At 43.5% G+C, this 14,643-nt stretch overlaps 1 protein-coding gene across 2 annotated transcripts in view; it reads right to left on the bottom strand.

Moving 5' to 3' along the window:
* The window catches only part of SH3RF3 (SH3 domain containing ring finger 3), a gene marked incomplete at its 3' end in the record, with an annotated part of 251,528 nt that overhangs the window by 37,864 nt on the left and 199,021 nt on the right, over positions 1-14,643 (bottom strand). The window contains exons 5-7 of one of the 2 annotated variants that reach the window (XM_082488628.1): positions 8,267-8,367; positions 4,021-4,191; positions 437-693 (exon numbers count right to left, since the gene is read on the bottom strand). In XM_082488628.1, coding sequence (XP_082344754.1) covers positions 437-693; positions 4,021-4,191; positions 8,267-8,367 — 529 coding nt within the window. The remainder of the gene's footprint in view (positions 1-436; positions 694-4,020; positions 4,192-8,266; positions 8,368-14,643) is intronic. The other variant, XM_082488627.1, reaches the window with a different exon arrangement.

Raw genomic sequence — 14,643 nt, 5'->3', positions numbered from 1 at the left:
AACACCGGGTCCCGTTCTGCCTAATAAATACTTTTCATCCCTGAAGCCCAATGAAATGCTTCTTAATTTTAAGTCGTGTATTACTTGCCCTGCGATAAGGGCAGTATTTTTCCATCAGCACGCCAACCGGACTCAGAACTGTTAATCTCCTCAGTATGCAGGGTGCTTGCTTTCACTCAGATAAATTGTATAAATATTTGTAAACACTATAATCTATTTCAGCTGTAGCAACAGAACAATCTGATAAACACAACGTGGTTCCCAGAGATCAATAGAAGCCCATAAATATTACAAGCAAATAAAACATACTCTATTCCACATTGACTGAGCTGTGACTAAAAACCAGAAAGCGAGCTGGGGACTCGAAAGGCTTGTGCTCGAGGGGTGCGACATCAATCCCGCCGATGCAGGACGAGAGGCACCGGCGGGCGTGCACACATACCCATCTGCATGGCGTTGCGGGTCTGGCTGGCTGGCTGCTGAGCTGAATACCTCAAGCAGTTATTCAGCTGCGGAGAGGCCGCCTGTAGCTGGGGATGCGTCTGAGGAGCAGTGATAGGAACAACCGGTCTGACAGCCGTGGCGGCGCTGGTGTGACCCGCCCCGATGGGGTGGATGGCTCCTGGGGCTCCTTTTGTTGTTGGAGCTCCCCCGGCCCCGCTGTTCCTGGGCTGCCCAGCTCCCACTGGCACCCTGCATGGAGACAAGGCACCGTGTAAGCACACTGTAGAGATGCTGATACTCAGCCACAATGCTGATAAGCACCCCCAGTTACTTAGGGAGTTCAACGTGATATCCTCACAGGTGTTAAAGTAAACCAAGATATAGATATATATTTATCTTTAAAGGACAGTCATAAGCATGCTAGAGGACATTTTCACCCCTTTATCCTATGGGAAGAAATGCGGGGTAAAAATGGAAAAGACAATTTTTCTCATCACTTTTTTTCTTAAGGTACATTTCTGTCTGAATTATTTCTAGTAAAATCACAAATCTAAATTCAGAAGAAACGGATATCTCCCAAATGTAATTTTGTGTGCCAGAGGCTATTTTACAGGCACTAATGGAGTGATAATTAAAACAGACTCAGATATCTTTTCTTAGGACCAAACCTGCATACAGCCCCACAGGGAGAAAAAAAGATGGATAACACCAAATCTATGTGTGGCTGTTGAAGGGGACTGAAAAGCAGCAGACTTGGCAGGACTTGGCTTGGCTGAGCGCTTACCCTAGCGATGCAACCAGCCCTAGCTTAGACTTGCTAAGGAAATGCAAAGGGGAAGGGAATGCAGCTGACCTTACTGCAAAGAAAATCCAAACAATAATCGACCCCTCTTTCACTGCTCACTTAAACTGTATGCATAGTCTGATTTCATCTGAGTGGCTGGGTAGACCTCAGAGGGAAGGAATGAGGCTCTTTCTCCTATGCAATGAGTTCAGCCTAGAGCAGGCCTCGATCCTCTTACCACTGAGCTAGAAACTCTGACTGGGGCAGGAGATCACTGGGAAGGACAGAAGGACACCAATGGACAAACCTAGCTGCTGCACAGCAGCTCTTTCTCTGAGTTTCTTACTCAGGTTCCTTAGTAGTTTCTTTCCCCAGCAGTAGGTGCTAGGCAACAGAGGGTTCATTTTGTTCTGTTCTCTCCTGAGCTGCTACACGTGCCAAGGTCCTCCTCCAGGAAAGGACAGGAAAGGTGATGCAGAACAAAGTATGGAGGAGGACAAGGAAATGAGACACTGTAGGGGGTTAGCAAGGGAGGAGAGGGTAACAGAAGGGGTGCAAGACCAACCTATTGGGGGTGGGATTGAGAGAAGTTCTGGTGCCCCAAAAATGTTGTGTGGGAACACAGGAGAAGAGCAGAAAGGAGGAGTATGCTGAACAACCCGGTCCAATTCAGAGGACAAGAAAGACAGAAGAAGCAACCCTAAGAAAAGAGTGGAAAGGGGAAGAGCCTAAAGAGTGAAATTCTGATAGAAAGAGACCAAAACACAGGCTGCAAAACTGCAAAAGATAGCCATCCCCTCTGCCCAATCCCTGCTCCCCCCCAAAATCACAGGAGGAAAAACAACACTGGTGTCATAGAATACTTGACTCATCTCATTGTGCAAGGTTTGCCTGGATTACATTCTGCTAAAAGAACCTGATCTTTTTTTTTTTTTTTCTTCTGTTTTTTTTTCATCAGCCTCCAGGTAGGGAAAAGCTGGGAATCCCAGCAGATGGAAATCTTGACTGTCTGTCATCTGCTGTGAAGAGCTGGCAGGGTAACAGCAAGGTTCAGCTGGAGCTGACTTGGCCATCTGCACTAGATTGAGTTTGCCAGAAAAGCACACCTAATAGTCCACGGAAAGCTGCGTTCAGGCAAACATGCACACCAACAGGTACAGACATTATCTGTGACTCCCGCAGAGCTGGATAGATGTTGGATACGGCAAATTTTCCCTGCTGGCCTGTGCCTGACTGTCCATCTAAAGCATCTTGCCCTTTTTCCACCATGCTCTGCTCACACATGTGCTTTGGCAGCTTATAAATCTAGTTCAGTGTTATTAAATTCATGGGCAACTTCTTTTTCTTGCCTTTTGAAGGGAGTGGCAGAAAAACATGCACAAATCTAATTCTCTGCTTTGCTGTCAAAGGGGAACAAAGTAAGCAGAAAGTGCAGCAAACAGGAGATTTTGTTGCTATCAAATTTTTCTTGCTGTTCTCACTGAGGGTGATTTACAGAGGAACTTAATTAGCTCACAGGATCATAAATATAATCATAAAGCTGCTTTCGGGTTTTGTGGAAAGCACTCTTGCCCTTTAGCACTTCTCTCTGTCTTGTTCTAGCTGTGACATGCTGCATTTAATAAAGTCTTGCTGATTCAGATCACCAACACTTCAGCACAAACTTCTTTACTAATTAAGAGCTGAAGAGGCAAGGAGTGAAGGCAGCCAAGGGACTCTGTAAAATAAGGTAAATACATTTAGGCTGATGAACAGTGAAGACCCCATGAATTAATTTTTTTTTTTTTTTTTGACTGAAACGCAGTATTAGGACTGTCAGCAGCTTTAGTTATCATCTTCTAATCTGCTCTTAACTTTTGGTCTTGCTCAGTCCACATATTAAAAACTTGACATAAACTGAAGATGGAACAAACCTGGATCAATTTTTCAAGATCAACACTGAGTTGTGAGCTGCCTTTCTCTAGAGAGGAGTGAAAGATGGTGGAGACTGTTTGCATGTGGGAGGAGAGACTGAGAGCATATGAGTGAGTTTGATTTGCAAACCCACAATTGCTTTAAAGGAGATATGGGCATACACGTGGCAACATTGGCCTTCAAGGAGCATGTGGGGCAAAACAGTCTTTAACACACTGATGAACTTTCTCCTCGGGTTGCAGACTATTTCAGAGTGGGGTCTAGATCAGAAACACCCTTTGATTTGGTGTTGTCCAATACCAAAGTCTGACAAATGGCATTCCTCCCATTCATCTGCAACTGAGACAGAGGTAGCTAAAATCAGACAATTTACTGAACTCTCCTACCACTTCTGAATTTTAACGGTTCAACCATTAGTCCAAACGATTGATCCAAAACGATTAGTGCACCCTTGATCCAAACCATCCAAGACCTCTGATTTAAGAAAAACAAAATCTACATGAGGAGCTACTGAAAAGCAAGACACAAGAATTCCTTATTTTGCTTATCCCTGTTACATGTCCAGTAGTTTTATAACAATAAAAAAATCATTACCCAGCAGATTCTTTACAATAGTAAAACCTGGGCTCATCAGATTTTACAAAGTCAGAGGTTGTAAATGCCGTCATCTAACACAACTAGTTAAGTCTTCTGAGAAGATGGATAACTCCAACGCAACAACCAGCAAGTTTCATTACCCAAGTATGCAATGCCACTAGAAAATTTCTGGAAGGGGAATGTGATTTATAAGCAGAGCTATGTTGTTTTCAGCATCGTCCAGTTGCAGAATCCCTCTCAGCCCCCCCTCAGGCATATCCACCTTAGGCAGTGGTCCTCACCTTGAAACAGGTGTCACGTAGTTGCCTGGGAAGACACCGGACATCCCACTCCTCAGAGATGTCCCCTTGAACCAGCCGTCCTGGCACTTCTCAATGACCCGGTACATCTCACCTTTGCGGAGCTCCAGCTCGTCATTCTTCTGAGGCTTGTAGGCGTACAGGGCTAGGTAGCTGCGGGGAGAGGTCACACAAGAAGAAATCACACAGCTGATGTCTATCACCGCCTGTCTCACTTCGACTCCAGCCCAACAGAGCAGAAAGTGAGCAGAAACACTGCTCAGAAATGGTGGTTAAAAGGGGACATCATTACAGCACACCAAACAAGGAACAGCAAAGACAAGATCAACTGGATGCTAAGACAATAAGGGAATAACTAATCAGATTAAAGGGAGGAGGTAATTTAGAAACTCATAGGACATTCTTCTTACTCGGGGCACAACCAAAGCAAAACACTGCTACAAAGCAGCACTCAAGTTAAGGACTTAGCAGCAGTTTCAGAAGGACAAGGCAATTACAGAGACAGCCAGAGTAACCAGGACTCGAGTAGGAAGGCTTTGCAGACTAACATCTGGATGAAGTATATATTTGTATGCTTCAGGGTGGGAGCCACCTCTACTGTGGATTTTCAGAAGAAACCTTTCTTACGGGTAGGCTACTTCAAAAACATTTTAGGCAGCTTTTCTTGCAGTGTTCTCGCTGGCCAGTTTTAGAAACAACACATCAAATCGTTCTGATCTTGTATGGCAACTCTTGTATTATGTGGGTAAACCAAAAAGTGATAGAGGGCCAAATTATGCAAGGGGATTTTTACTTAAGCAAGTGAAGCCGTAGAATTTGGCTTTGGATATTTTGCATGGAAGTATTCTAATAAATCTTTAATAGAGGACCCAATACGTAGAATTTCTTATTTATTTATTTACAGCTTTTATTTATTCTCTTTGTTTAGAAACCTTCCTTTTATCTCTCTTTTGTTCTTCCGTTACTACTTCAGGGATGTGTCTAATGTTGTGAAATGACTACAACTTAAAGTCTCCAAAGATATTCTGTCTGTTTAGAGAGATCCTTGTTGAAAATTAAGAATGATTGCTTGCACTTTGGGGAATAATGGAAAGTCAGGATAGGATAGCACGAGTGAACACACAGAACAACACTTTCTTTGTAAATAGTAATTTTTTTTTTTGGTACTGTCGCTTTTCTACAAATGCAGAAAGGGATTTCTGGTAATTCTTGATCAAGGTTGTGCCTTCTTGAGTGTTTTTTTATTTGTGCTCTACAGGCAGTGCAGAGAGATTAGGACAAATGGGGAAACACTTACAGAAAGTGCATTTACACTACAAAGTGCAGCAGAATGCTCTTAGGCTCGGGGGTGGGTGAGAAGAGGCTTGCTGCCCACCTTACAGCAGCGAACCAGAGAAATAATGAAAACTATAACCATTGTGATTGTAGACTTGCAGCCAGTAAAAATGATACATGGCTTTTTACTTCTGCTCTCCAGGAAATATAATTGAGGAATAAATCCTGTTAGTTTTCCTGGTTCTACTCCTTTATGGGACCAGTAGATTTCCCTATTTTTATTCTGAAGGCAGTAAATAAACAGCAGTAATGAGCAGAATATGAAATATTTCGTAACAGCTCCTTGGGGCATGCTTAGGCTGATGTGCCTGGCTCTGTTTATCACGTGCATGGGGTACAAAGACCTAATCAGAAACTGTATTTCTTTAGTCAACAGATGGGAGAAACCATCCTGCACACCCTTTGTTTAGCTTATATAACCAGGTGGTCCCGAGCAGGTCTGTAGCGATTCACCCGATGGAAAACATGAGGCTACATATGAACTGAAGAACATTAAAATGCATCACCCTGACATGAAATAAGGTTGCATGCTTCAGTGCTAATCCTTCAGCACTGCGCTCCGCTAGGACATAGCGGAAAGTGCCAGACTGCACTCACTCGAGGGAGCAGAAAGTGTGGCTTTGACTACCCCTTTCTTAAATTGCTGCTTACACAGGGCTCATCATCAGAAGGTATGGGTAAAGTGGGAGGTCAAGGACAAAGCATTTAGATAGACTTCCTCAGCGCCTTCCCCAGGGGGGCTACGTGTAATAATGTAATTTACGGGTTGAGACGCTGGAAGAAGGTGCAAGGAAAATTGCCCTAAGTGGATATAGGTTGCTTTCCCTTGCAGCTATCTCCAGCTCTCCTACTAGTTTCTTTCTGTTCCTTCCTGCAAATTCCCCCAACTCAGCCTCCAGTAAGCCTGAATATCCAATATCACAATGAGCCTAAACATCCTCCAGAGAGAGTATCAAAATCCTTGCAGTGACTAAAAGAAGGTGTACAACAGCCCAGCCTGGACTCCATGCCAAAACTGGGCAATCTCTGTGTGGCTAAACTGATGAAAACCTGTATGTGATAACCACACAGCGTGACCCTAGGACAATGGAGGTGATCAGCATTTTCTTCATGGACTGTCGATCCCACCACCTACGTGGGGCAGTGAGGATGCCCCTCCCTGGGGGTTTCCTCTATTAGTCTGCAAGGAGTCAGGGACTTCTCCAAACCCAGCAACAGGCCCAGCCTGGGTCCACTGCTTGGCCATGGATGGCATGTCAGCCCTATGGGAACAGGCATACGTCCCATGTGCTGGCAGAGAGGGGGCTGTGGGAGAGCTGGTGGAACACCTGCTCTCATACATGGCTGAAAACAATTTGAGTGCAGGCAGCTTCCCTCCCCAGAAAGTGTTTCTCGGCTTTTCCTCTGACAAGGAATCAGGTCTAGCGGTCCCTTTTGCTGAGGCTGATTTTGCCTTAAGCCGAAGCCTTTGGACTTGAGATACATTTCAGCGTTCTCTAGATTTTAGGTGTGAAACTTCACCAGCAAACTCTCTACAACTGAAAAGAAAGTGTAAAAACAAGACTCTTAAATCTTGCAAAATGTAATAGCAAGTTATTCTGGGCTATGTGAAACAGTGAGGCTAAGGGTTAGGGAGCAGGACCTAGAAGAAGCCAAAATGTTTACTAAAAGTTCCCTAAAAAAAGGCCTAAGCGAGAAGGTAGCTCATGTTCTTGGCCTCAGGGAGCTGCCTGTGACTATACTTAAATGCAGAAGCCCCAGGGCTCTGTCTAGGGTTGTACCTCCCCAGTTCTGCTACAGCTTTCAGATAACGCTTCCCCTTTGACTGGAACTTGGCTTGCAAATGCAAAATGACAGACCGGATTACGAGGCTGCTTCACGAGGGAGACGACAGGAGAAGCATGGGAGGGGAGGCTTGCTGAGGCACAGGTGCAGGGGCATTGCCAGAGAGCTGGAAAACGTCCTGATTCAGCAACTAAATATTGGAAATACTGCCAGTTACTGATTCCCTGGGCGACGTTTGAAATAAATTTGTGCCCCACTACGTGCCACACAGGCTGCACAGGGTGACCACAGGGTGATGATGAGACCTCTCTGTGGGGCCGTGAGTGATGTGTGGTATGAAGATCAGGTATGAAGGTCTCATCTTAGTGGCCAAGAACAAATCTGTTTTGGTTCTGTTCCAACTCCCCTATTCTCCTTAAATCAGATTTGCTATGTTATTTTAGGATTTTGTTTGTGATTGCAGACCTTGTTTTAGCCATATCATAAAACCTTAAAATGTGGGTGTGCATATGTGTGTGTGTCTGTATAGTTCTACTGCTTTCACAAGGTATATGTGATGAGAGGAAAGGGTTCAGTAGTTTAACTAGACAGGTACCAGATAAACCAACCAGGCCAGAAGAGATTTATTATAATGAGGTCTACTCTTTTTGCTTTGTATCTAGTCAACCTTCTGTTATTCTACACACTATTCAATAAGCCCATATGCCCATGGTATGAAGTTTATTTGTTGCATTTGTTTATGGCACTGAAAAACTGGAATTGGGTCATTTTTTCTGGTTAATGATGAATATATCAGGTATTTGATCACATGGGACTACACCAGAAGATTTTCTCTAGCTGAGAGGCATTCCATTTGCTTCACAGTGATTCATACAGCTGTAATAAATATACCAGCAGTCTAAAAGGGCTCACATAGAGAGGGGGAGTCTTGATTTTCTCTACATGTTTTTCAATTTCAGCAGAGGCTGGGTCATGTATGAAATTGCGAACTCTCTCTTCTCCTGAATGCTCCTGAGCTGAGATTCAGGCTTTCAGATTTCAAACACATGCACACACACGCACACAATTGGAAACAAAGAGTACGCAGGGACTGAGATGAGCTGCTTACATATTGAGGGGGAGCTGGACCTTCGGTGGTGTTCCCTGATCTCCAATTATTGCACTTGTCCTGGGACCAGCCACAGTGGCTGTTCCAATCGAAGAGGAATCCTGAAAATAGAAAAAGAACACACATGGATTAAGATGAAGCCCACCATTTCCTAAAAAGCTATGGGGGTGAAGGCACCGAGGAAAAAAAATCACATAATTTGTCCATTCCCGGACTTTCTAACTTCATGATACTGCATTAAAAAAGACATCTTTAAGACTTACCCATTCTAAAAATACATTTCTGACACAGGGGATATTAGGTTATTAACAGCTTTTCCATGTACTTGTCAGAAAAATTTAGTTGTACCTTGCATGCAGACCTTAAAAGTTTTAGAATGCAAAACTACTTCACTGCTTTGTAAAATCAGCTCAACGTGTACATCTCTACAATAGTACCTTCTTTGGTAAAGGTAACCTTTTCCCCTCAAAAGCTTGTTTTAAATTTGCACTCTTCTGGTTAATGGTTATGGATCTATGGAGAAGAAGACACTATTCAATTTCTGAAATGCAGTCGCATCTCTGTACGCTGATTTTATTGTCAAGAATATTCTTCTCCTTAAGAAAAAGGTGACAGCACAACCCAAACCAGGAGTACCTCTGAATGAAGAAAGCAGGAGTCCACTCCATTTTTACCACAGCAAATAAATTCGCACTCTCATATAGAGAACTAGGCAGATCTTTTCCAGCTATTGATGTTGAAAGGCAATTCTAAATGCAATCGTTCACGTTTCAAAGCTTAATGCTCAGCAAAAGTATGTAGGGCAAACTCTTTTGAGCTGTCTCACCCAAGTCCCCATTCATCTATGTCAAAAATGAATCCTGACTGGAAACTTGTCCCGAAGTAACGCCAAGGGCTGTAGCAACAGATCTTTGCTGCAAAGACAGGGTAGAGCTGGGTTGATATGACTTTTAATGGTTTACTTGAGCAAAAGGCTTTTTTAAGTAAGTCTAACCAAATGCTGCATGCACATTGATATGCAGAAAAGGCTCTACAAAGTAGGATCCAAAGTCTATGCAGAAATTGCGGGTTCAGACAGAGCCTGTTACATACAAAAAAAGATTCTGAGCATTTCACAGACATCCAGTGCAGCTTTTCTGTTTCCAAATGCTATCTAAAAAACAGTAAATATTGATTTATTTTGGGACCAGAAACATAGGGACATTTTATTGCACTTACAAATGACACTGAATTAAACCAAGACACATATTGCTACTTAATTAATGGATTTCAAGGTCAGCTCGTTCCAAAGAATCCCACATAATTATTACAGTGTCATGTCTTGATATTGCATTGCTTTGCTCTATATTAACACAATATCATTGGGAAATCATGCATCAAAATATGAAGACGCTGCTCTGTGATTCCATAGCTTTTGGCAACAAGCAGCAAGCTGTCTCATCTCTCACCAACATCTACGCTCAATCATGAAGTTGCAGTGACAAGTACGTCTTCTTTTTCTCATTATTTCTCCTCACTTTCTGGCTGCTTGCTCAAACAAGGAAGGTTCCAGGCAGCTCTTAGTCCTCTATGTAAAAGTAAGCGTTCTTTCCAGTTCTGTGACTAAGGCTTTATTAATCCTGCCTGTCACATCAGTGAGATGATATCAATTTATAGAAGAAAACCCCAACCCACCCAAAAATGTAGCAATAGTTGGAGAACGATCCCGCATTTGTTATTTTGAGCTGGTTAATGAGGTTAGGGATTGCGGAAGATGCTGGGCAGAGAGACCTGGCAACTGCCTCACCCAAGAGGTAAGTGAGAAATTGGCTGGTTCAAACTTCTTCATGTTGTACCACCAGTGTACGCCTGCCCTGGGCTACAGAAACTGCCTTCAAGAAACCAGATGGGTCCCCACCCTTTCTTGGTAGGACAAACCACTTTGTTTTTACCTCATGAGAAACCAGAGCTGAGTGAACAGCCTCAGGGTGCAACCGTAAAGGCAGAGAAGATCACAGCAGCGTAAGACATGTGTTACCCCTTCCTTGGCTCCTACGATCCTCTCTCCACACACCTCAGTGGAGGCAGAGTTTGCAGAGGTGCTGCTATCCCAGCCAGGAGTGACACTGCAAGCACCCTGGGCGAAGCCAGCCTGTCTCTGCAGAGAGATGAGTTGAAGCCTGGAGAGCAGTGCAGCTGTTAGCACCATCCATTCGACTGTTCACAGCAGCAGTGGCGGCTTCTGTGTGTTCTGTGTTACTGGAAGCATGAGCCCAAACACCTTCCATGTGCTATTATGCTTGTGCTAACATACAGTCCTATGGATTAAGACATCATGTACTTGTCATTCGGTGTTGACATAGTTGATTTCCTTCCTTGAATAATCCAGAATAAATCTCCGTAGTCCTGTATGTTCTCTGTCCGCCTGACACACAGTTTCTTGCCTATGGCCTGTTGCTGTAATATTGCTGCATCTGGTGCCAGCCTGGACCCTACAAACCATTCATTTTTGCCATTTTGCACAGCCTAGTATCATATGCATCCAAACTCTAAATCAGTGCCTGCTTCCTGATTGTGCTCCAGTTTTTCTTTAGCTGCTCTCCCCTGCGGGCTTTGACATGATGGTGTACTTGTCAGTCTGCCTATGACCCCACTTTTCATCATCAGGTTTTACTCCACAGGACCCGCTGGCCTTCCACTGCATTGAATTCAGCTCTTCTGTTCACATCTTGGCATTTACTTTCACACAAGTGTTCTCCTCTGCAGCTTCATCTGCCTCTGTGCTCCTTGATGAATTCTCTCAGTGGCTGCCTGATTGCTACTATGCATCTGAATGTTCACCAGCTTTGTATTTAAACTACAGTCCCTGACACAGTTGATGAAGGCTTTCTAAGCCTCCTCTTTCAAGGTCCTGTTCTCTCTCTTGTTTACCGCTAATTAGCTCGTATTATAAACTACAATATTGCCAGATAATTTTGCAAGATAATATCTGCAATAAGATTTTGAAGAGACTGGATTTTGTGAGAGAATAATGTACTTCTTCGTACTTTTGATTACATTTGTTGGAAGTTTATCTTTCCATTTTCCATTCCTAGAATTTTATGTGGGTCTCCCCAGCTACTGGTAACACTAATAAACCTCCCAGAGCACACAGCAGGCCTTTCTTCATCACAGCTGGTAGCAGGATTTAGTTTGTTTTCCTTCTTTATTTAGCCCTGGAGCCAGGTTGTACTTTTGCTATTGTGATCTAAGGAACAAGCTACTAAACGTGTCCTTCTTTCCTCTTCATCTGCTCAGGGGAATGGGAATCCAAGATGACGCTCCGATTTTTTTTGTTCTCCACTTTCATACCTTTTGGGAGGTCTGTGTGCCACATCCTTCCTTTCTGGTTGCACGTCCCTGTGTGATCCACAGGCATGGATCTGTGGCACCAGGCATGCAAATACAGCCACACACAGTCATTACACAGGGAGAGCCCAAACAATGCAGCATTTGTGTCTTAATCCTTCTTCCACCTCTGCTACTCACCATTGCTAAGCCTTACCCAGGAGGGGACATCTCTGACAGCCAGGTTTTTAAGAAGCACATGGGCACCTATTAATAAAAACAGGCACCTTGCAGAGTTTTCTCAGGGAGGCATTAAGAAGTACTTCACTGCCTGATTCCCCTGGATGTTATTGCAATGTAAGTAATAAGAGTCACTTCCGAAAATGCCATTTGGTGCCCTTCTGTATCCTTATGAGCCTCTAATGCCTTTAAACATTTGGCCATTGAGTTTCCAGACGTGACCTGCTGGGTAATCATGCTGTAGTACACCTCCTGATTAGGAGGCAGTTTACTCTAATGGTGGTGTGCAGTTTTCTGAACTAGACACTGCCAATTCTTGTCCCATTTACTTAGGCCACTAAACAGCTAAATATGACTTCTGCACGCTCCCACTCCAATCTGGCATCCTTCGCGTACCACTTACCCCTGTTGATGTTTTCAGCTCAACAGCAACAGCTCTTCTCTTTCTTCCAAGGGACAATCCAGCCCCAGCTGTCAGCCAGCAGGGAAAAGCGGCTGCAAGAAGGCACGCTGAAGACCCCCTCTGGATACCTCTGTGCTAATTCCTGCTTCTTTGTGCCCATTAGTAGCACAGCAACGTCACCTGTACTGGAACTCATGCTGAGCCGCTTGTTTTTACCACCAGCTACCCTGGTGTAGTAGGCGATTATGTACCCATGGGCTGGATAGTAATATAAAAGGACTTTTTCCTTTTTGTCTGTAAATACAGCAGCCTCCTTGCAACAGCCTGAAATGCAACTCCCCTCGCTCCCCTCAACGCTTAAGCTAATGGCTTATAGAAACTCGTAACTCGTGCCTTGAGGCCTCCTTAAAAGTTGTCTGTTTCTTCCTCCCAGTCTCCATGTTGGCTATTTCAAGGAGACTTTACGCAAGAGCCAAGAATGAAGAAAGGCCCTGCACAAAGGTTCTGGGGGCTTGGCTAAACTTGATCTAGTCCTAATGGCAGTGTGGTCCTCTGGAGCAAAACAGCAGTGGAGCACCGGGTCTGAGCTCTCAGTCCCCACACAGCATTTCCAACACCATTTTTAGATGCTTAAGTTAAGTGACAGCACCAGACACCTTTCAGGTGTCATGCAAAAGGAAGAAGACAAAGCTAGCTGTCAAAAATTGACTTTCCAGATGACCGTCCAGCCTGAGGGTCAGCGTTCCCTGGTGAGAACAAACAGTCTGACTTCCTCAGAAGTCACCGTAACGTGTCTAAGCTCAGACGGCTCTCATTCCTCCTCCAACTGATAAGTATTATTTGCAAGAGAACTACAGGAGCATCAAAACAAATTGCACTTTAATGTATACGTAATGATATATTTCTATTACAGTTTATAGCATATACTCCTGGGTAAATAATGCACTGCTGAGATGTTGCCGCCTCTTGTGTCAGCTCTGACATATATTTAAAAGCAACCAGCCTGGCAAAACGTTACTGACAAGCCCACAGAGACCAGGAAATTAAAGGTAATAACCATTCATCTGGGACGGAACTTCATCTCAAATTCATTCCCTTTCTCTCTTCCCATCCACACCTCACTGAAAACATAAGAATTAGTAGTCTGGACTTCCAGCATAAACTATCTTTTTCTCTCCCTTGAGGATTTACTTTAGATTTCCACCAGTACTTTAAGGCCACATTTGTGGTTTAATCGGAAAAGACATGGTGTCTGTAGGGATTAGTGAAGTGCCTTGCAAAAGCATGGGACTCAGTTTTGGAGGGAAATAGAAGTCATGAAGACAGTGATAAAACTAGGAACAGAGTACAATGATATTGCAGGTTGCAGCAGCCTTCACAGAAAAATAATTGCTGCTGCTATCAGACGAATGTCCTTATCATCTAGAAAATCACCAACCAGAAATCTCTATTTTGACTTCAAAGCAAATCCAGCACTGTCTCACCACAGGGCACTCATCACATTCATTAATTCACAGGAAAATTTCTTTTAATGTCTTGAATGCATATTTACAGCTTACTTTAAATTTCTCTTTAATATTACTTTAAAATAAGAGAAAAACACTCAAACGTTCAACTCGCATAGGTTGACATACCGTCCTCAGGAAATATCGCAAAAAACAGCCTAATGGTCTTTAAGATTCCTGTGACTCGTTACTCTAATTCGCTGACTCCATAAAAAAATGACTGTGGCAATCACTCCAGGCCTTAATGTCCCTAGAAATAATGTATTAGCACTTAATGCATGGTAGTGCCACCAAGTATTGATGAAAAGTGTTACACGCAAGATCAAGTAGCCTCATCAAATGCTAATTACCAAAGTGGGAGCTGAAACGGACTTAGCAATTCTAGAGTAAGACTTTTTCTTCCATAATGGTATGTGTGTAAAAAACAAACAAATGTGCACGATAACAGCTGCAGCTGCATAAATAGCTGCATAAATACCCAGTTCCTTCCTGCAAAAACTGGAGCTAAATTTATATGATTTAGCATTTAGTGAGGGGTTCTTACAACCTGTGAGGATCTGCGGCTGTGGATGAAGGTGAGGCAGAATATTATGCCAGCCTGTTCTAGCACCATATTGGCCCTGCTTATTTTTTGGCTCACAGTAGGTCAAAAACTCTAGACCGTATCTTCCGTGAATAGCTCGTGGAGCTACACAGAGAGCTGGAGAAGTCACATAAACATATGTTCTGAGCTTCTATTTCCACTATCCTGCAGTCTAGGGATGGCTGCAAGTTGGCGAAAAAAAAAAACCCAAATATTTTTTGTCATCGTCTTTCAAATGCTCATCTGACATTACCGTCCATAAAAGCACTGATTATTCTGCTTTGCAGCTTCTCAGTTCCTCCAAATGAGGACTAATTAAGCATCATGTGGATGAGCATCA

This window comes from Vanellus vanellus (genome assembly GCF_965231255.1).
Source record: "Vanellus vanellus genome assembly, chromosome: 1".
NCBI classification, from domain to species: domain Eukaryota; kingdom Metazoa; phylum Chordata; class Aves; order Charadriiformes; family Charadriidae; genus Vanellus; species Vanellus vanellus.
The sequence above is the reverse complement of the archived record's forward strand: the minus strand, read 5'-3'. Positions and strand labels throughout refer to the sequence as shown.